Source organism: Carcharhinus amblyrhynchos, chromosome 18 (genome assembly GCF_965287045.1).
Source record: "Carcharhinus amblyrhynchos chromosome 18, sCarAmb.v2.hapA, whole genome shotgun sequence".
NCBI lineage: Eukaryota > Metazoa > Chordata > Chondrichthyes > Carcharhiniformes > Carcharhinidae > Carcharhinus > Carcharhinus amblyrhynchos.
In genome coordinates, this window is record NC_137341.1 from 48,859,259 (window position 1) to 48,882,831 (window position 23,573).

Genomic DNA, 23,573 nt, shown 5'->3' on the forward strand with positions numbered 1-23,573 from the left:
GTTTCAAACATGTACAAAAGTCTTTTGTGATCAAGGTCAATATTTATTGAGACAGTTTAGCTTTAAAACATCTGTATGAAATTTAACACATTAGACTTAACCAGTTTAACCAGACTTTATAGGTCAAAGGGAGGATGGTGGAGGTCATTGATAACAATATAATTCTTGTCACTTAATTTTTTTTCAATATATCTTCACATCCCATTTGATGACATGTACACAAAATACAGTGAGGTTCTTGAGAAAATGGAGAACTAGTAAGATGAATTTTGTGTGTGTTTAAATTTGGGCTTTCTCACCTATTCCTGTTTAGACCATCGTACCAGAAAAGGATGATCCGAGATTGACAAGCAGCGGGAAACTTACCAACGCTGGGTGCTTTCTAACCTGTAAAATGATATTAGATGCTGACACTCTGGCTGTGTTCCTGTGCTCACTTGGTTCTTAAGAGTTCCCACCTGCACTTAACCTTTCTGGGCTTATGCAGATAGGGTGCATTCCTACAGGGAATGAATGTATCCCTCCACATCACATGAAACAGCAGCACCACTTATACGGATGTTTCAGTGGTTTGGCTTGGAGATTGTACAGCACAGTGTTAGATTTCCACAACACCTGGTTCACCAAAATAAAAATTTATTCATCCATCCATCTATACTCTCAAAATCCCAAAATTTGCAAGTGATGTCTATCACTTCTGCAGCTCAGTGTCTAGTCATCAAGTTACAAATCCTGCCAATCACAATGATGATAAAAATCAGTAGTCAAAAGGTCAGTTTTAACAAGTTGTTCATTAAAGATCCACCTCACGTTTCTTCAGTCACAAAGTGGTTCTGCAGCCACGTAAACCTCTCTGTTGGGACAGGTTCCAAAACCGAGGTCTGGCTACTTATGGTGGAGGCGGGATCTGCACACCCAGGAGGTCATATGCAAAAATGTTCCAGAAAATTGCGAATACAACAAAGACGGCGTACGAGAAAACCATGACCCACCAGGCACACTGCTGGTGGAGATTCTCCTCGTAGCTGCGCAGGATGATGAGTCCCATACTGATACCCACCACTGCACCAGCCAGATGTGCCATGAAGCTGGGCTGGGGGCCAGAAGAAGGAAGTGGAGGAGAAAAACGGAGCCACACAGCGCGGCCAACCTCAGAGCTCACTGCCAAAAAGGAAAGAGAACGAGAGTTTTAAAAATTCAAAATGTGAAGAAGATAAAGACAATCTAATCTACAACATCCCTTTACCACCAATATAAATTTTCCAAATGAAATGCAAATTATATTATTCCAGTCCTTCCCATGTGAATTTGAAGAGGTCTTGCATTAAGGGTGACACATTGCTGTCTCTCAGTGTCAGGGATCCAGGTTCGATTCCCAGCTCGGGTCACTGTCTGTGTGGAGTTTGCACGTTCTCCCCGTGTTTGTGTGAGTTTCCTCCGAGTGCTCTGGTTTCCTCCCACAGTCTGAAAGAAGTGCTGTTAAGGTACATTGGCCATGCTAAATTCTCCCTCAGTGTACCCAAACAGGTGCCAGAGTGTGGAGACTAGGGGATTTTCACAGTAACTTCATTGCAGTGTTAATGTAAGCCTACTTGTGACACTGATAAATAAACTTCAACTTATTTTGCAAATTTAACGAGATCGGACAGGAAACAATCTAGAATAGAATAGAACCCTTACAATGCAGGAGGAGGCCATTCGGCCCACTGAGCTTGCACCAACAACAATCCCACCTAGGCCCTGTCCTCATAACCCATCCCCCCCAACCCCTGACACTAAGGGGCAATTTAACATGGCCAATCAACCTAAATAATAAATAATTACAGTGGGGTAGAAAGACTTTAAGAAGGTACTTACTGCAGACAAGTGCCAAGATCATTCGGAGTAGTTTATAAGGACACCTCATTCCAGCCCAATTCTGAAAGATAATCGATAACATGCTGTAATATATTCAGGAATTGTTATTCTCCAGACATACTGTAAGTGTCAGCCTTGACTCGATAGTAACACATTCACCTTTCAAGTTTCCTCAGCACAAATTGGCTGCCACATCCGACTGTAAAAAACAATGACTACACTTGAAAATTAATGAACTGGCTGTAAAGCACTTTGTGAAGTGCCATAGAGATGAAAGGCCTGATGTGGGATAAGATCATTTACACACACTGTGGCTTTTATGCATCACGCAGAATTATTCAGGTGGTGCGTGTTTCCACGCTGTAACAAATGCCTGGGTTTTAATGGGAAATTTTGAAGTGCTGTTGACACCTGAAAGCCTTGGTGGATTTTTCAACAATGGTAATGGCGGGGCTGCCAGAGGTCAGTAACATAATGGAGTAAATTGGACAGCTACGTCCAATGTCTGCATGTGCCCAGTTAAGCTCAAAGACCTGGAAATTGCAGTGAAAGTTAGCCTGCTCTTTCCCAGAGTGCTGTGACACTCCTCACTGATAGACTAAGCATTGAAACGGCTAGAATGGCATAAAGTTGAGGTATTTATTCATTAGTTCCTTACTAAATATTTTGGAAAAGGTTAGAGCTGGAGCATTCAGCATGAAGTGATTTTTTTATATAATGGTGTGATAAATGATGTTACTGTCAGACAACTTATCCAGCCCGGAATTTTAATTTTCAAATTGTGAATTTTTCATTCCTTCAAAAGTCATTCAGTGTAGAAGTTTTTTTTAAAAAAAGAGATTTTTAATTTTCCGTTCATCTTTTATCTCCCTCCCCGTGTTTGCGTGGGTTTCCTCCGGGTGCTCCAATTTCCTCCCACACTCCAAAGATGTGCAGATTGGCCTTGCTAAAAATTGCCCATTAGTGTCAGGGGGATTAATGGGATGAATACGTGGGGTTACAGGGATAGGGCCTGGGTGGGATTTGTGGTCGGTGTAGACTCGATGGGCCAAATGGCCTTGTCCAGTACTGTAAGGATTCTGTGATAATATTACCTGTCAACATTTTCCCACATTAAAGTGTCCAATAATAATCTCCAGTGATTACATGTGAAGTTAATTGCTGAAACCAGGAAGTTGCTGTTTGGTAGACCATGCTCCTCCAGAAACTTTGATGTGTCAGTGTATAACAGTGAGAGACTCAGCACTGAGATACGTGAAACAGCATCACATTCCTGCATATGCCTCACATTCCTTGTAATTGCATGATGGATAGCCACCAAACTTCTCAATCATTTAGACTTGTCCATACAAGTGTAAATTATTTTTTAACAGCACAATAAGTCTTAATTCCTGCTAAACAACTTTGCTGGTGCGTTTAAAAAACTTTTACAAGTGTGGAGTTGCATGCCTTCAGAAAATCTTTTATTTACTTTCTCTTTCGCTTTTGTGTGTTTCTGAATCCATATTTCTTTCCCTCTATTTATTTCACTTAGTGTACCTGATCTGACATTGAGTTAAATATTCTAACTTACACCTCCTGTTTCAGAGTCTGCCAGATTCTGCAAGGACTTTCCAGTCTGATCGGTTAAGGAGACACGCCAGTGCTTGCCCTGCTCTCATGCACAACTGTTGCTTGCCCTCAGATCTCCTCCTGAGGATGCTGCACGTTTTGGATTTCTAAACACCACTAGTTCCAATACAAAAACCCATAGGAATCCATAGGAATCCTTCAGACATGTAAATATAACGTAGTGATGAATCTGTGGAATTCTTTGCCATGGAAAGGAGGCCAGGTCATTGAGTGACTTTAAGACAGAGATAGATAGGTTCTTAATTACAACAAAGAACAAAGAACAACACAGCACGGGAAACAGGCCCTTCAGCCCAATGAGCCCACGCCACCATTTTAACAATGTGCTTTTCCTCCTCCACCCTTGACCCATGTCTATGCTTATGGTACCCCCATTGGATTAATAAGGGGATCAGGGGTTATGGGGAAAAGGCAGGAGAATGGGGATGAGAAAAATATCAGCCATGATTAAATGGCAGAGCAGACTCGATGGGCTGAGTGGCCTAATTCTGCTCCTATGTCTTGTGCTCTTATGGAACACTTGGGGCCATTCACAAGATTGGGACCATAGGAAAGGTCCAGAGCTAGAGTCAGTAACAAAGAAATGGAATAGTGAACCAAGATGGCGCCAGAGCGAGACGACTTCTTACGAGCTATGCGCAGCATACCTTCTAATTCTTTTACTCTTATTCTATGTTTCTGAAACTTCATTCTAACTCTTTGAAGCTCTCTATGACTGTAAATCTACATTCTGCACTCTCTCCTTTCCTTTTCTATGAATGGAATGCTTTGTATAGCATGCAAGGAACAATACTTTTCACTGTTTGCTAATACATGTGACAATAATAAATCAAATCAAATGCTGTTTGCATCACTGAAATCTGCCCACAAAGTGCTTGTGGGCTTTGCTATCATTGGGTGCCTGATCTAGATTGCTGCCTTCTACAGAGGATCTATGGCATGTGCCAGTAACGTCACGCAGTTTCAGTACCGAGTGTCTCACTGTTATACACTGATACAGCAGAGTTTTTGGAGGAGGTCTACCAAACAGCAACTTCCTGATTTCGGCATGTGGTCACCAGAGTTTACACATCAATATCAGAGAATGTTGGTAGTCTCGCTGTTATTTCCACCACAAAAAATTGGTTTATACAGTGTGTTAGGGTATCACCGGTCATTTATGGTAACAAGTAATAATAGACGTTACCTCCGAGCTTCCAATTTACTTTCAGTATGAACTTGGTTTCCCTCCCCCACTCTCTATCCAGACTCTAATACATTTTTTTAATACACAAAAAGCTTGTATCACAATTGGGTAGCACAGAGCATTGTTGCCTTTGTTTAAGCCAAACCACACTGACAGGATGGAAGTCCCATTTTCCAATCCACACTGTGCCTGGCCTGGAAGTGCTCCATGCTGACACAAGGGAAAAACTGGAATGTGTTGGCACCTTCCAAACTGTGGATTTCACAACTCGATGTATGTACATTTGTAGAATCATAGAAACCCTGCAATGCAGAAGGAAGCCATTCCACCCACCAAGGCTGCACTGACAATAATCCCACCCTATCCCGTAACCCCACATATTTTCCCTGTTAGTCCCCCCGAAACTAGGGTTAATTTAGCATGGCCAATCAACTTAACCCGCATATCTTTGGACTATGCGAGGAATCCAGAGCAGACATGGGGAGAATGTGCAGACTCCACACAGACAGTGACCCAAACTGGGGATTGAACTCCAGTCTCTGGTGCTGTGAGGCAGCAGTGCTAACCACTGTGCCACCTTGTAGAAAAAAAGCTATTATGTACAATAGCATCTGTGATAAAATGTTTCATGAGAGCACAACATTAAAATACTAAGTGGGACGTCTCGATCCCAGTATTGTGGATGTAAAGATCCTCAGTACATAAAACATTACGACAGCAGTTTTTCCTGGGTGGATGGAAATTCCTTAAGGTAATGATTGACATTCTGGTGTTTGGACAATTTGATGCTAACTCGTTTTTCCACTGGATTTAGAATGTGACAATTCACCAGGCAAAAGGTTGAGGAATTTGATAAAGTTAATCTTAATATGACTGAAAATAAATGTGTTCTTACAATTCTTAAACAGATAGTGGTAGCCAGTCAAGAGAACTCCAAAATCCTTTGCTTGGTGAGCATTAATCATTAGATACTTAATCGTCACATTTACTTTATCTAAACTTGCGTTTATAATCGATTGATGGCAGCTTTTCCCAAACATGCGTTTGTTCCATTTATTAGCATATTTACCCATCTGATTTCAAAGATGTGTGGGATGTATCCAAAAATGTGCAGGTTCGGTGGATTGGCCAGGCTAAATTGCCCCTTAGTGTTGGGGGGATTAGCAGGGTAAAAATGTGGGGTTATGGGGATAGGACCTGGGTGGGATTGTGGTCGGTACAGACCCGATGGGCCAAATGGCCTCCTTCTGCACTGAAGGGACTCTATGATTATATGATTACCTTTTCTAGCTTTATGTGCATGTCTGAGATAAATAGCTTAAAAATTAACTCTAAAATAGTGAAGTATTTCAGGCAGATGGGTTAAGAATTTATATGCTGTTTCACTGCAGCATCATCTCCTGGCCTACCTCTTGACCAATCGTGGAATCACTTTTTATAGACAGAACTTTTGATGTCACAAAATTGGGTTCTCAAACCATCAACTCCCATCTAAGAAGGTACGAGGATTGATTCTCCATATTTATCAGACAAGGCAACAATTAAAGAAAGCAGCGATGTTGATTTTGAATATTTTGAATGCCGTAACTTTATTGATTGCACCATGTGCCTAAATCCTGGGCTGCTGCTGCTTGTTGAGTTGTTGCCTAATTTTGTCTTAAATTACATCCAGTACAGGGCATCGCTAGCATTCAGAACAAAGCCTAGTTCCAGCTTCAGCCGCCAGATGGCACCAACATGCCAGACTGGTCGAACACACTTCAATCAGGTCCAATAATCAGAAGAAGCTGCTTCTGATCTGAACTTGTTATATATACAACCCAAAGGTGGAGCTAGACAATGGAGTGGCTCTTGCTACCAAGTATGGTGTGTTCCCCTACAGCAGATACTCCCTCTCACTTCTTTCTTTTTTCCCTTCTGGGTAATATCCTTATATTAGCTGTGCAGTTTCTTGAATGGTTTATTTTTGTGTTTACTGGGAATCAAGCCCTTGAAAAGTTTCTTCTGTTAACTGATCATTCATTAACGCTGCCTTAGCTCTCCCGAAGTTTTGTAAGTTACGTTTGCAGCGCCTAAAACCTTCTACTTTCGGATTTCAGATGACTCTTTAACACTGCGTGTTAAAGTCTGTGGAGTTGGTTCGTCTTGATTGGCACATTAAACAATATTCAACTTCCAGCCTTCAATAATATGACACTACAAGAGGGGACATCCAGTGACCCAAAACTGCTGTTCTTGCAATGTGCACTGTGCTAGCACTAATACATGTCATGGTCAGGATATACGTGCAACGACACATGTTTATGTGGCAGGTGAATCACTTACATCGCTGCTGTACCTGCCTGAAATCCATGGATACTGGTTCCTCAGTAAACAGCACAGAATTTCTCAATCAGATATCAACTGCTATCTGCCGTCATGGATGTGCAGCTACAGGAATTAATGACAAAACATGCACCACCAGACAACAAATGAATATTACCCTCGACTGGGGAGGTGTTCTATATGTACAACAATTGGGACAAAGATAAAAAGAAGTATATCATGTCAGGCAGATGGAGTCATTAGATTTGTTCTGATAATAACGGCAGTATTCCTGGCTCACTGGGCTGTTTCAGTAAGGTGCTAGCTCACCCACTGTGATATTGAAAATAACATTAATATTGCACTAATGGGGCCACTCATTACAACTGTAACGTTAATCTGAAATGACCAAAACACAATTTCTCTTGAAATTCACAAATATGGGTGAGTAATCACCCACACAGCTCTCATCCTGCTGTCCGTTTCTGCCCCACTCATGCCTCACGTGGTAATGTGGCCCTTTAAAGGGGGTGATCCTTTGAGGGCCAGACCCTATGGAGAGTCCATGCAGGAAGCTGAGCCAATCCAGAGCAAGGGCGCATGTCCAGGGATGGGGAGGAACCCCAGTTAGAGCTGGGTGGAGAAGAGAGTAGGGGCGTGTTGCAGTTCTGTCAGACCCTTGTACATATATTATTGTTAATAAATAAATTATTACATGAAGCCACAAGTCACCTTCAACTTTACTACACTGGCGACGAGGGAAAAAAATCGTTAGTTGTCAGGATATCACAGCGTCCAGTTAAAGGGAGAGGACAGTGAGTGTCAAAGCTACAAACAGACAGGTACATCCATCATATAAAAATGCCTTTAATCAGAAAGATTGAACCGTTTGACCCAGAAGTGGAAGATGGGGCAATATATCGAAAGGTTGTGTTATTTCTTTGTAGCTAATGAGATCACAGCAGAGAGAAAACAAAAGGTGATACTCCTCACAGTCTGTGGCCCACAAACTTACAGCCTAGTGAGGCGTCTACCATCACCTGACACTCCAAGTACAAAAGCCTTTTGACCAGATAGTCAAAGTGGGCAAAGATCATTTTAACCCCTGACCTTCAATCATGTCAGGGAGGCTGTTTCCAGTTTTGTGGCCAGATTGAGAGTGTTAGCACAGCACTGTGAGTTCGGCCCAGTTTTAAGTGAGATGGTAAGAGACTGTTTGGTTTGGGGGATCAACAGCCTCATAACACAGAAACAAACTGCTGAGTGAGACTAAAATCTCTTTAGAAAAAGCTGCAGAGATGCCTCAGTTAGCAGACTGCACTGCGCAAGACACAAGGTGCAAGTACACAGCGTATCCAACGAGGTGAACCATTTGTGGCAGAAAGCGGTTACTGTGGGAAACTGCCTGAGGGCAAAGCAGAGCCTGAGAAGGTTGGCACAACACCTAGGCGGATGCTTGTTTTCAATGTGGGGGAGAGCTCTCCCAATAAACTTGCTGGTGCGGAAATTATGTACGCTTCCATTGTAAAAAGAAGAGTCATTTGCAAGCATGGTGTGGAATGAAGCAGACAGAACAGAATATGGACAAGGAAAATGTTTAATTCCATTAAAAAAAACTGGATGAGGAGCCCAGCAGAGGATCCGAATTGTATACTTTAAACCAGGTCCTACTCAATAGGACTCTTTCTACAGAAAAAACCTTGAAGGTCAATGGTAGTTGTCAAAATGGGAGGCGACACAGGAGTCACGGCCACAGTCATAGGGCAGCAAGCAATCCAATACCTTCAAAAAGGTCTACAACCCTTGAGATTGAGTTTTCAGAAGCCATTTAGTCTCCATATGCAGGAGAGAGGTTAGAGATAGTGGAGCCAGCAACATTTACTGCATCCCACAAAAACTAAACAGCACGACTACCTGTCCTAGTGATTAAGGTAACAGACCTTGTATCATGGGTTGAGACTGGTTGAAACAGATAAAATTAGACAGACTGGAGATATTTGAATATTCAGGATGGAGGATTTCAAGAGCAGATACTCCGGGATTTTCCAAAAGGAATTGGGATGAATAAAAGGGGCTAAAGTCAAAATTTATCTGAACTCCGAGGCAATTTTTTTTTGGGTCTGCCTAATGCCTTGTGCTCATAATCATATGAGGGAAGTGGAGCTAGGACGATTGGAAGACTAGGATGTCGTAAAACCTGTACAGTTTTCTGAATGCGTTGCGCCTGTTGTCCCTATTTGAAAACCAGATGATACAGTAAGAATCTGTGACAATTATAATCTAACTGTAAATCGAGGAGCTCAGATAGATAGATACCCCATTCCGAGAGCCAACGGCCCCTACACCAATTAGCAGGGGGCCTTAAGTCACGAAGTTAGATCTCAGTCATGAGTTGGAAAAAGATTCCCAGAAGTTAATTGCCATCAACACCCACAAGGACCTATATATACCTAGTAAACACATTTACCCTTTTAAAGTTTATTCATTAGTCACATAACTACATTAACAATGTGAAAATCCCCTAGTCACCACACACTGGTGCCTGTTTGGGTACACTGAGAGAGAATTTAGCATGGTTAATGCACCAAACCAGCACATCTTTCAGACTGTGGGAAGAAACCGGAACACGCAGAGGAAACCCACACAGACAGGGGGAGAACTTGCAGACTCTGCACAGTGACCCACGCCGGGAATCGAAGCCGCTGTGAGGCAGCAGTGCTAACCACTACGCCACCATGCTGCCCTTTTGGAGTCTCATTGGCCAGTGCCATTTTCCTGTGTGTAATGGAAAGTTTATTACAGGGCATTCCTAAAGTAGTGAAGTACCTGGCTGACATCCTAATTACAGGAATGTCCCCTGAGGAGCACAGGGAAAACATAGTGGAGGTTCTAAGAAGATGTAAAGGAGCGGATATCTGTTAAAAACGAGAGAAATGCACTTTCCAGGTGGATGAAGTTACACACCTGGGTTTCAGGGTAGACAGTAAAGGCCTGCATCCTTTAGAGGATAATATGAAAGCCATGAAGGAAGTATCACAGCCTGAAAATGTATCAGAGTTAAAATTGTTCCTAGGAATGGTGAATTATCATGGCAGATTCCTCCAAAACATGTCTACAATTTTAGCCCCACTTCAGCTTTTGAAGAAGTATCAGTGATGGAAAAGGGGAGAAGCACAAAAGGAGGCGTTTGCCTAAGTTAGCAAGCCTTACAGTCATCGACACTGCTCATACATTTTGATCCAATCAAACCATTGGTAGTTCCTTGTGATGCATCACCCTACGCAGTTGGAACAATCTTGTCCCACAAGATATCCGATGCAGCAAAGAAGCCAATTGCATTTGCATCAAAAACCTTACCAAATGTTGAGAAAAAGTATTCTCAAATTGAAAAAGAGAGTTTGGCAATAATTTATGTGATGAAAAGTTTCATCAGTATATACATGGTAGACATTTCACTATAGTGTCAGATAACAAGCCGTTGTAGGATTTATTCCAAGATAAATCAGTGCCACCAATCATTTCTGCATGGGTGCAGAGATAAGCTCTATCATAGAATCCTACAGTGCAGAAGGAGGTAATTCAGCCCATCAAGTCTGCACTGACCATAATCCCACCCAGGCCCTATTCCCATAGCCCCTAGCTAGTATTCCTGACACTAAGAGGCTATTTAGCATGGCCAATCCACCTAACCAGTACATCTTTGGACTGTGGGAGGAAACCAAAGCACCCAAAAGAAACCCATGCAGACACAGGGAGAACATGCAAACTCCACACAGACAGAGACCCAAGCCAGGAATCGAACCTGGGTCCCTGATACTGTGAGGCAGCAATGCTAACCACTGTGCCACTGCCCCTTGTTAGCTGCATAGAGCTACTCTTTCCAACATAGCCCAGGGATGCAAATATTGAATGTGGACCTGCTCAGCTAATTCTCTCTGCGGCAGACAGTACTTTCGCCACCTGTACCACAACAAATAGAGTTGGTGTTGCACCTGGTAGTCTCTGCTGGTCTCAGTCACTTATCTAAAACTTGGACTGGAAGGGACCAGGTGTTGTCAAAGGTGGGGACGCAAGAATGATGTTAGATAATTTAGAGCAAATCAAACCTTACCTGCAGCATAGGATGGAAATAACATGTGTGTATGGTGTATTATTATTGGGGGAGGAGGCTCGTGTTACAGTGCCACCCCGGGGGCGAAGACTTTTATTACAAAAAATGCACGACAAACACCCCAGACAAAGTGGGATGAAAGCACCGGCTATGTTTGGTGGCCAGGCATTGATAAAGCTATTGAAAGAATTCCAGCACCCAAGCTGTGATGCCCGACAGTCATTGCCGCCACTGGCAAATATGCATCCGTGGGAGTGGACAGGTCGGCTGTGGTTAAGACTACACAGAAACTTCACAAGTCTGTTCATGGGACACATGTTTCTCATCCTGGATGATGTTCATCCTAAATGGCTGGAAGTCCAACTGATGAAGTCTACAATGGCCACAGCCATTGACAAGTTGCAGCAGAGTCTGTAACATCCCAGAGGTCCATGTGTGAGACAGTGGCACAGCATTTACAGCTGAGGAGTATTGGAAAATTATCATGTCAAACAGTATTGGCCAAGTTCGGTCAGCCCCTTACCATCCAGCTTCCAACGGTTGAGCGGGATGAGCTGTACAAACGTTCTAATCATTTATGAAACAGCAAATTCACAGGCCACTGCCTTTGCACTTGGCAAGTTTCTTGTTGTCACACAATATCACGTCGCATGTCACCACAAGGGTTATGCCAACTGAATTATTAGTGAGATGCCACCTATGAACACGTGTGGATTTGGTATTTCTAGATTTAACGAGAAGGGTGGAGGCTCAGCAAACTTCCCAGAAAGAAAACCATGGCTCGAGGAAAATGGACAGTGCTTTCCAGGTTGATAACTTAGTTATGGCCAGGGTCAACCAACATGGATTGTAGAAAGAACCAGCCTCCAATGTTGTAGAAATACAAAGGCACCGTGTAAGAAAGCAGGTGAATCATTTGAGGAATTATAGAATCCCTACAGTACAGAAGGAGGCCACACGGTCCATCAGATCTGTACTGACCACAATCCAGGCTCTATTTCCATAACCCCACACTAGGGTCAATTTTAGCATGGCCAATCAACCTAACCTGCACATTTTTGGACTGTGGGAGGAAGCCCGAGCACCCGGAGGAAACCCACGCAGACACGGGGAGAATGTGCAAACTCCGCATAGTGAACCGAGGCCGGAATTGAACCCGGGACCCTGGCGCTGTGATGCAGCAATGCTAACCACTGTGCCACCCACGAAGAGAGTTGGCTGTGATACAGGGAACCAACAGGTATGTGCTGCAGTGGATTAGTGTTTGCCAGTTGGTGATCCAGAGATTCCTGTTGTTAATGTTGGGTCGAGGCAGCCCACAGTTCCTGAAGCTGAGGAGACAGTAGTTACTGAAGAAGATGTTGATGCCGCATTGATGAGCTTGTCTTTTGAATTTGCCTGTCCGAATTCTATACTCACTGAAGGACCCAGCACTGAGCTGAGACATTCCTCCAGATCCCAAAGTCTCCAGATTGATTAACTTTGCAATGAGCTTCTCCCTGGGGTGTCCCCGATGTATTAATGTGCCATGCATGCCTATGATCTTCCTTTTGTTTCATCCATGAGTGAACTCAGGAGTTCGGGGGGAGTGGGGGGAAGTGTGTGGGAGCTTAGCTCCTTTAAGGGGGTGATCCTTTAAGGGCCACGTGATCAAGCCAAACCTGGGCATGTCCAAAGATGTGCGGGTTAGGTGGATTGACCATGCCAAATTGCCCCTTACTGTCAGGGAGATTAGCAGGATAAATATGTGAGGTGATGGGGATAGGTTCTGGGTGGATTGTTGTTGGTGCAGGATCGATGGGGCGAATGGCTTCCTTCTGCACTGTGGGGATTCTGCATGAAAAGCCAAGCCAGTTGGGAGCAAGGATGTGCATCCCGGGACAGGGAGGAACTCCGGTTGGAGCCTGGGAGAAGAGAATAGGCGCATGTATTACAGTTCCGTCAGATCCTTACCTTGTGTATATATATGTTACTTTATATATTAATAAGTGAATTATTACTTGATGCCACTTGAGTCACCTTCAACTTTACTACACCTCGTAAAACAAGAGGCCTTGAAGATGCTCTCAATTATTATGTGATTTAAAATTCCAGTCAGCCGGATCGGAGTGGGAATGGAATCGGAATATCCTTCAGCTCTGTTTTTCAACTGTCCCCCTGCCCGGTTTCCTATGGATGGTGGAGAGAGGTCAATTTTTAATTGCTTGGAAAAGGAAATTCACTCCAATCCATGGCATACAGAGCAAACTGATGGTTCCTCTCACATCTCCTAGTGGCCTAATGTGGCTTGTTACCAGCAGGAATACAGGAATTCTTAGCTTGCCTGCCCTCCTGGTTGGGAAAAGAGGAACGGGAGTGAGGTGGGAACCTAAAGAAATTGGGAGAAGAATGTCATCCTGAATTTTGAGTTGATTTTTTTTTATCCACTCCTTACTGGCCTGAACAGCTCCTGCCCCAAGACACTGTAAACTACCGCAACGCCCTAATGCTGCCCTGCCTTCAGCTGGGATCTTGCTGTGCTGTAAACCCTCTACAAGGCACAACACATGATTCAGGGTTTGTGCTTTACCAAAAGAAACAGATGATGCTCTACAGCATGCCCTTTGACCTTCAGCGTAGCCTCAGTATTTTGTATAACTGCTTTCGGAAACACAAATTAAACTATTACCATGACAACATTGGCCAAATGTGCCGAACAGAGTGCGTAGACACCACCGGAGGCCCCAACCAAGGGTGCTCGCATATCCGTCACAGAAACAGTCAAGGAGCCTGCAATGCAAAAACAGAATGGAACGTAAGTAATTAGATTAATGGAAAACCCCTGCGTCAATCCAATCAGCCAGGAAGTGTTTCCAATCTCCCACAGAGAGTAGAACATTAAGTTCTTTAAACAGTTCAATCTGAGTCAGAATCCAGCTTTAGCATCCTCATCACCTACACATTTAAACAAGTGACATTTACAACTTTCAACATGATTTCCTGACCTCGGAGTCACTTCTTACACTAAATTCATTCAAGTATAGCATTCTTATCTGGGTAATTGTCTCCACCTTTGCCCAGTTCTCCTACTAGTCTCTTTCATAGAATCCTACGATGCAGACAGAGGCCATTCGGCCCATCAAATCTGCACCCGAGCTCTATCCCCATAACCCCATGTATTTATCCTAGCTAGACCCCTAACACTAAAGGGCAATTTCGTATTGCCAATCCACCTAACCCACACATCTTTGGACTGTGGGAAGAAACCAGAGCACCTGGGGAAACCCATGCAGTCACGGGGAGAATGTGCAAATTCCACACAGACAGTGACCTAAGCTGGGAATCAAACCCAGGTCCCTCACTGCTGTGAGGCAGCAGCGCTAATCACTGTGCCACCATGCTGTCCTTGCCCTCGCACTTTATAATTAAGTGGATTTTCCTCGACACCCCTGAACTAGTTTATGTTATTCCCCACTGCCTTATTTATCCTTTTCTCTCTTGCCTTCACTGGCTTCCCTCATGCCTATTTCCTGGTTTGCTGGAGGTTAGTGTGAAACCTACTTCTGGTTGTCTGATGGTCAGTGTAGGGTTTGTGTCTGGCTATTATTGTCTTGGCTATTTTAGGAGCCCTATCACTCTTGCATCCTGTGGTTCATCTTAGTTTGAGGTCAGTGCCCTCACTGTGAATATCTGCCATTTCCTATCAGTCATTCGTCTGTAACCAATTTCTTGGTCAGCATTGTTCATTTTGTCAAGTAGTTGTTGACTATCTAAAAATGTTAGAGAAGAGATCACGAGTCTGCAGCACAGTTGACATCTTCCTGAACTTTAATTTCTATTGGCAGTCGCTCAATGTCAAGATCTACCTGAATGACATCAAAATACTCAAGCTGTGGTTAATTATCCTTCTTAATCCAATATTTATGGATCTTTGTATTATCAATTCCAACAATTCTGTCTTTTTCAAAGAATAGGATACTTTCTGAGCAGTGGACCTCTAATGAGTGTGAATCAATACACCAACAAGGCTCTTAAAACATGACTGAACTCAACAGAATCTTCTACATGTATTGGAAAATTCATTGTGGGTCTTTACTTTTTCTGCCTTACATCCCTTGAAAAAGTGCCCCTGTTAATAATATCCAATAACTGTTCTGATTACAAATACTTAGTCCTCTACTTACCCAATGTGTTTATTGCAAATGCAGAGACAAAAAGATCCAATTGCAAAATAAAGGTAGTTTTAAGGGATTTATACTTGTATAGGTAAACATTAAAAATAAGATGTAGTTTTAAGTGTATTTAATTTAATATTTCTGTGCCTGGAAAGGTAAAACTTATAGTTAGATTCATGCTGGACAAAGGTGCTTGTATATGTGGGGGTTGGTTAAGTTCTGACTGTGTTTGTATTGTGCTTAGAGAGGATAATGCCATGAAGAATATATAAAATGCATAAGCATGTGGCTGTTGCTTAGCAACTTGAGATCCTTTATAGGGGAAAAAGTTTTTTAAGTTTTAGTTTTAGCTGCATACATTGCAGTTGGAGACAGGACACTGGGGAATGAACCTCTCTCAACTCTCCCAGGAGAGGCTGGACAGGACAAGGGTTGCAAAAATAAGCTTCCTAAAGAACTGCTCTAGTTAACCAAGGATTGGGACAGATAGAACGTTTAAGACAACTGGAATTAAGAGAACAAAGATCGAGATATTTATCAGAAGAATTCAAGGAAGAGTAAACAAAGTGTTCTGGTTTAAAGAGGCAATTGCAGTAATTAGATTTAACGTGGGACAGCAGACTTCAGAGGTGAATAAAACATTTGATGCCATTTTAAAACAATCTGGGAATGGAGAGTTAAAACAGTTGTGAACAGTTCATATAGCAGTCAAAACAAAAACAAAATCCTGAAGAGGTTGGTATAAAATCCTGGACTGGATTCACTGTTGGAAGTGCAGAAGCGGCTTTGTTTAAAAGAGTCATTTGTAAAATCAGATCTGGAGTTTGGCATGCAAACTGCTGATGGAAAGCACTATTGTGAAATAATATTTTAAAGCATGTTTTTTGGGGAGTGAAGTTTGGAAACTCTCATGTGACATTCATCTGGGGGATTCTGAGGAGATATTCACTTGGAGTTCAGAGTGCAGAGTGTATGTGACCACACTCATCTTGTGTACTTGAAAGGGACTTTGTGTTAATGAGACCATTGTAGTTTATGATGTACTTTATTCTCCCTGTTAATCCTAGAATCTATATTTTTGTAAAGCTATGATGGGAGTAAAGAAGTATTGTATTATCATCCAATTTTTGCAAGTTCACTAAATGTTTTTCCTTTTTGTTAAAACTAATTAGTAGTCTTGTGATTCTGCTCCTCCATGTTTTATATAAAACATAAAAGCTACGGTCTTTTGCACCTGGGTTTCATCCTGGGATCAACTTGGATCGGTACAAAAACATCCGTAACAATGATACGAATATCATCGCCGTGTTTACTGGTCATCGCAGCCTGTTCTTATTATTTGTAATTTCAGTTCCTGCTAAGATTTGTTAACCTGCCGTGAACACTCCAGGACAGGTTCATGATGCAAAAAAAAAGTATAATTACTGTATTGCTCCTGTGGAAGATGCCCAACTGTTTATAATCAATAAGATTATTGTCTGCTGATTTCATTAAAACACATCGCAAGTTTTAGGGGAATATTCACCAACTCTTGTCCTAAGATATTTTGTGAAAAACAGGTATCCTTCTGGTGTGTGAGACTCCCATAGAATGAAGAGAAGAATTGTTAATACAATATTTCAGATCGACACCAATTAATCCCAAAGAGAGCAATGCATTTGTGGATTTTCTATGAATGACAATCATGTTGCTTTGAGCATGTCCAGAGGCCATAGTCTTCATGAGATAATAAAAAAAATAATGTGAGGAGAGAAAAATGTTTCAAGAATTAACTATTTGTTCCACTGAATGAAAGGTATGATAAAGTTGCAAAGTTCTGTTATTCAGTTCTATACTGATAAAGCTCCAGGTATCAACATTTCCTCTGCAATTCCCTATTCCAGAAGGACAAGGCTGAGCCTGGAAGTGGGTCTAGTTGGGTTCTTGAAGTTGTAACCAAAACTGGGTCCAGTCTTATCAAGTGGATGTAGAAGGAATGATCGTCCAGAAACACTGGACCATTTGCTAGAGTGTGAGTTACCCCAGGAACCAGTACAGCCATCAGGAACTATATTGCCATCTGGGAATGTTGCTGACTATCCAATCCTGGAATTCTCTCCCTAGCGGCATTGTGGATCAACCCACAGCACATGGACTGCAGCGATTCAAGAAGGCAGCTCACCATCACCTTCTCAAGGGCAACTGGGGATGGGCAATAAATGCTGGATCAGCCAGCAACACCTGTGTCCCACGTATGAATTTAGAAAATCCAAGCACTGAAGTACCTGGTTGTCCTGTGACAAGCACAACCGATGTCTCCATGGACACAGATAGAACTGAATTATCTGTGCCTGAAGAGGCACCTATCATTGTGCTTCAAGTTTTTAGGTATCCAGATCACCAACAATCTATCCTGGTCCCCTCCATGCCGACATCACAGTTTAGTATGGCTCCTGCTCTGCCCAAGACCGTAAGAAACTACAAAAGATTGTGAATGTAGCCCAATCCATCACACAAACCAGCCTCCCATCCATTGACTCTGTCTACACTTCCTGCTGCCTCGGAAAAGCAGCCAGCACAATTAAGGACCCCGCATATCCTGGACATTCTCTCTTCCGCCTTCTTCTGTTGGAAAAAAAGATACAAAAGTCTGAAGTCACGTACCAACCAACTCAAGAATAGCTTCTTCCCTATTGCTGTCAGACTTTTGAATGGACTTACCTCACATTAAGTTGATCTTTCTCTACACCCTAGATATAACTGTAATACTACATTCTGCACTCTCTCCTTTCCTTCTCTATGAATGGTATGCTTTGTCTGTGTAGCATGCAAGAAGCAATACTTTTCACCGTATGTTAATACATGTGACAATAATAAATCAAATTTTGTGGATCACCCAGGTGAGCTGATGTTTCTGTTCTAGAACCTTCTCAGGAGTTGGCTGCAGCCATGACACTGCACGTCTCAGTATAGCTTTACTTGTAATTAAACGTGCTGAGGCCACAGACCTGACAATACCATGAGTACAAAGCACTTCCTTCCTGGTTTTCCAGCAGCATCATCTGAGAGATCAATCATTAATTGTGGGAGATTCCTGGTTAATTAAGGAGGGTTGGCAAAGCTATGATGTCCCATTGGGTCCAGCACATCTTTGGACTGTGGGAGGAAACCAGAGCACCCGGAGGAAACCCACACAGATGCGGGGAGAATGTGCAAACTCCACACAGACAGTGACCCAACCCGGGAATCGAACCTGGGTCCCTGGCGCTGTGAGGCAGCAGTGTTAACCACTGTGCCACCGTGATGATGATGCTGGAGAGTATTTATTTGGTATATAAAAAATTGTGGGCTGGATTTTCCAGCCGTGCTTGCCCCGAGCCCGGAAAATCCTGCTTGCGGTCAACAGATCTTTGCACGGTCTGCCCTTCCCCACCTGCTACAATTCCAGTGGTGGACGGGACAGGAATATTATCCCCAGAGAGTGTTTTTGTAAGCAACAGATTACCAAATGTAAAGTACCAGTTCCTTCAATGCCTGTATGTTCTGATTTCCTCTTAATGATGGTATTACTAATTTATTTTAAACAATTAAATACAAGCATTGAAATAACACCTCCAGAAAATAGAGTGAGTTATATATTAAAAATTCGTTGGAGGGATGTGGCCACCACTGGAAAGGTTGTCATTTGTTGGCAATCCCTTATTTCCCCTTGGTGATTATCCTTCTTGAATGCTCTATCTAACAGAGTGGTGTTTGTTTGGTCATTTAGGGTTAGGGTTAGAGGGATGAGTCCATCCAGCTGGAGTCACAACTGACCCAGACTGGGAAGGACAGCATGTCTCAGTCCCCAAGGGCATTGCTGAAGGAGCAGAGTTTTTAAGGCAGTCTGACAGCTTTGTCATCACTCTTACCGACACCAGCATTTTATTTTAAACTGAATTCAATCTTGATGTGCCACAGTGAGATATGTGCTTTCTCTGGAGTTCAGGCCTCTGCACCATTAGTCATGTCGCACTGTACCTGAAGGGTAGCCAGCCGTCCAAGCCGGGGAACTGGAAACTTGCTCTCAGCCTGGTGCTAACCTGACTCTCAAACACTTACCTCTGTTTAGATGAAAGAGTTAATTAATCAGACCCTGCTACGGGGTCACTAAAGTTCAAACACTTGATTACATCATTGAATGGAAACTATTCCTGTGTGAGAAACCGTCAGTTTTAATTTAATGGCTCTGTCAGGCAATGGGATTCAGTCTGCAATGGGGTCAGCCATTAATTGAATAAAAGCAAAAGTTCATTTCCACATTGTATGAATGCTGCCTCTATTGGATTTAATATCATAGAATCATTGAATCCTACAGTGCAGAAGGAGGCATTGCCCACAATCCCACCCAGGCCCAATCCCCATAACCTCACGTATTTGCCCTAACTAGTCTCTCTGACACTAAGAGGCAATTTAGCATGGCCAGTCGACCTAACCCATCCATCTTTGGTTTGTGGGAGGAAACCCACGCAGACACAGTGAGAATGCGCACGCCCCACATAGACAGCAACCCAAGCCAGGAACCGAACCTGGCTCCCAGCATCGTGAGGCAACGGCGCTAACTACCACGCCACCAAATACAAACATTGTATTTGGCACAAGTCAGGAAATGTCACACAACTGTTAACCTCTTGAAGTTTTACTTGTTGGCACAGGTTGGCATCCGGGTTAAGTTTGGGGAAATGGCTTTACCACGACCTGCCTGGCTAAAACGAGGTGGTGAACTTTTAAAATTGTCAGATTACTTAGGACATCAGGAACTGGGAGCCCCCAATTTTAACCTGTGAAGGAACCCAAAGTTGTCCTTACTTAAATGTACACACCAGCTCCCGATGAAGCAATCCATCAGAACGTGACTTCAATTATCTCCTAAGTGAGGCTCTAGGATTAAAGTACACTTACTGGGCCAAATTCCTGAAGGAACTCATAGAATCATAGAATCCTACAGTGTAGAAGGAGGCCACTCAGCCCATCGAGTCTGCACCGACCACAATCCCACCCAGGCCCTATCCCCATGCATTTACCCTAGCTAGTCCCCCTGAGAAAAAAGGGCAATTTAGCATGCCCAATCCACCTAACTCGCACATCTTTGGACTGTGGGAGAAAACCAGAGCACCCAGAAGAAACCCATGCAGACTCGGGGAGAATGTGCAGACTCCACAAAGACAGTGATCCGAGGCTGGGAATTGATGCCATGTTCCTGGTGTAGTGACGCAGCAGTGCTCACCACCATGCCACCCACAATGACGAGTTTCTCACTCCATTCACTGTCCAGCCCCTGAAGCTGGACCAAAATTGAAATTAGGTCCCAAGCTAGCAGGTGTGAACAGCTTCTAGAGGGTGGTGAATCTCTGGAATTCTCTGCCCGTTGAAGTGGTGGAGGCTGCCTCGCTAAATATTTTTAAGACGCGGGTTGATGGGTTTTTGATAGGAGAGGGGATTAAGGGTTATGGGGAGAAAGCGGGAAAGTGGAACTGAGCAGCGACAGATCAGCCATGATCTTGTTGAATGGCGGGGCAGGCTCGAAGGGCTGGATGGCCTACTCCTGCTCCTATTTCTTATGTTCTTATGTTCTTAAAACCAGCACTCCCAAATTTTCCTGGGCCCCGCTTCTACTCCCAGCACTGCCGTATTTTATAAAGGAATTCAATAGTTTGGAGGCACCGTAGGCTGAACTTACATTGAATCGCCCTGTCACACTTGTCACATCTTCCCTGATGATAGATACACACTGTCAATCAGCCACCATAGCTTCAGCAGGCGGTGGGGTGAAATCTCTTTCTGTGCTGCTCAGGCAGGAGGGCTCTTGGCACAGTGGGCAGCATCTGTACAGCTCCAGAATTGAGTTCCACCCCAGGATTTGACGGCCAAGAACGTGCGTTCATAACATGGACCAACAGGTTGAGTGTCCACCTACAAATCCTCCCAACATGCCAGGGACCTGGCTTCCATTCCAGCCTTGGGTGACTATGTGAAGTTTGCACATTCTCCCTGTGTCTGCGTGGGTCCGGTTTACTCCCACAGTTCAGAATGTGCAAGTTAAGTGGATTGACCATGATAAATTGCCCCTTAGAGTCGAGTGTAAGAGTGGAACAGAGACTCCTGGCCAGCTACATTTATGGCACCCCTAAGCTATAAACCTCTGGTGACAAATGATCCACCTGTTCTAGCAGTTACTTGCTACAGAAGCAGACAAAAGTCCACCTTCGAGCAACACTAGGCGGGGGAAGAGAATTGCACAATGCTGCTTGCAGTTTTTTCCTTCATGTTATGGCAGCTGATCAGGAAAATACACTAAGAAAGTTCTGAGCAGTGGTGCTGTACAGCAAGAACTACCTGCCCCCTGGACTGTCACTGTGCGAAGGACTATCAGGGAGTCCTGAGATACAGGGGCAGCAAACACATTTAGTGCATCTTTGGCATTGATGACCTTGAGAAAATAAGGCCTAGGTCCAGATCCCAGGGCGACATGGTGGTTAGTATTGCTTCCTCACAGCACCAGAGACCTAGCTTCAATTCTGGCTTTGGGTGACTGTGTGAAGTTTGCATATTCTCCCCATGCCTGCCTGGGTCCAGTTTCCTCCCACAGTTCAGAGATGTGCAAGTTAGGTGTATTGGCCATGATAAATTGCCCAATGTAGGTTGGATAGATTAGCCATTAAATACACAGGGTTACGGGGATATGGCTAGGGGTTGGGGTTGGGTGAGATGTTCTTCAGAGAGCTGGTACAGATTCAGTGGGCCAAATGGCCTCCTTCTGCACAGTAGGGATTCCATGATATGGATTCTACAATAAGTCCAGGAGTCAACAACAGTTCACATGGAAACAAACTATGGAAAGTCATCTGCAAGGGAGTGAAGTCACGTATACTATTGCAGCAATCTCTATGGTGTGTTTGCTTTTGGTGCTGCTGAGTATGTTATATGGATCTTAATCCTTACTGCTGTAGGTTTGATTCCAGGAGTTAAGATCAAGGCACACATATTGGCAGCGCAGGTTTTCTAAGCAGTAGGAAAATAATTTTGGATGGAAAACTCTTTTTTCACATAGAGCCATAGAGTCACAGAGGTTTACAGCATGGAAGCAGGCCCTTCAGCCCAACTTGTCCATGCTACACTTTTTTTTTACCACTAAGCCCAATGGCCTGTATTTGGCCCATATCCCTCTATAGCCATCCTACCTATGTAACTGTCTAAATGCTTTTTAAAAGACAACATTGTACCTGCCTCTACCACTGCCTCTAGCAGTTTGTTCCAGACACTCATCACCCTCCGAATGAAAAAATTGCCCCTCTGGACCCTTTCATATCTCTCCCCTCTCACCTTAAACCTATGCCCTCTAGTTTTAGACTCCCCTACCTTTGGGAAAAGCTGTGGAGTTTTGACTTACAACACATGTGCTCTTGTAACAGGATCCTAACCCGCAAATTAGCCAGACCAGCAGGCTTGGCTCCCAGTAGAACACAGAACATAGAAAACTAAAGTGCAATCAGGCCCTTTGGCCCACAAGTTGATCATATCCCTACCTACCAGGCCTATCTATACCCCTCAATCCCATTAAATCCCACGTACTCATCCAGAAGTCTCTTAAAAGACCCCAGCGAGTTTGCCTCCACCACCACCGACAGCAGCCAATTCCACTCACTCACCACCCTCTGAGTGAAAAACTTACCCCTAACATCTCCTCTGTACCTGCTCCCCAGCACCTTAAACCTGTGTCCTTTCGTAGCAACCATTTCTGCCCTGGGAAATAGCCTCTGAGAATCGACCCGATCTATACCTCTCAACATCTTATAAACTTGCCTTACGAATCTGGTAGAATTTTTTGAGGAGGTGACAAAAACGGTTGATGATGGATGAGCCATTGATGTCATCTATATGGATTTCAGTAAGGCGTTTGACAAAGTCCCTCACGGTAGGCTGGTAGAAAAGGTTAAGGCTCATGGGATACTGGGACAGGTATCTAGATGGATTGAAAACTGGCTAGGCAACAGAATAAAGTAAAAAGTCTGACAACACCAGGTTTTAGTCCAACCTATTTATTTGATAATATACTCACAAGCTTTCGAGGGGACTGCCTCTTCGTCAGGTGAATGGAGAGTTCTGGCCTCAGACAGAGCATATAAAGCACAGACAGTTTAGAGATTACTGATTAAAATGCGAATCCTTACACCTAACCTGCTGTTCAAGACCTGAAGTGGCTGATAATGTGAGTGGAAGGAGCACTGATCACAGTTTAAAGAGATGTGTATTGTCTCCAGACAGTACAGTAAGTGAGGTTTTGCAAACCCAGGCAAGTCACGGGGGTTAC

At 43.5% G+C, this 23,573-nt stretch overlaps 1 protein-coding gene across 4 annotated transcripts in view; it reads right to left on the reverse strand.

The window, feature by feature from the left end:
• Positions 1–79: 79 nt before the first annotated feature.
• rhbdl1 (rhomboid, veinlet-like 1 (Drosophila)) overlaps positions 80–23,573 on the reverse strand; it is a 261,415-nt gene continuing 237,921 nt past the window's right edge. For all 4 annotated transcript variants that reach the window (XM_080206154.1, XM_080206155.1, XM_080206156.1 and 1 more), the window contains 3 exons: positions 13,759–13,859; positions 1,858–1,918; positions 80–1,161 (listed from right to left, as the gene is read on the reverse strand). In XM_080206154.1, the coding sequence (XP_080062280.1) occupies positions 890–1,161; positions 1,858–1,918; positions 13,759–13,859 (434 nt within the window). In that variant the 3' untranslated portion in view covers positions 80–889. The remainder of the gene's footprint in view (positions 1,162–1,857; positions 1,919–13,758; positions 13,860–23,573) is intronic.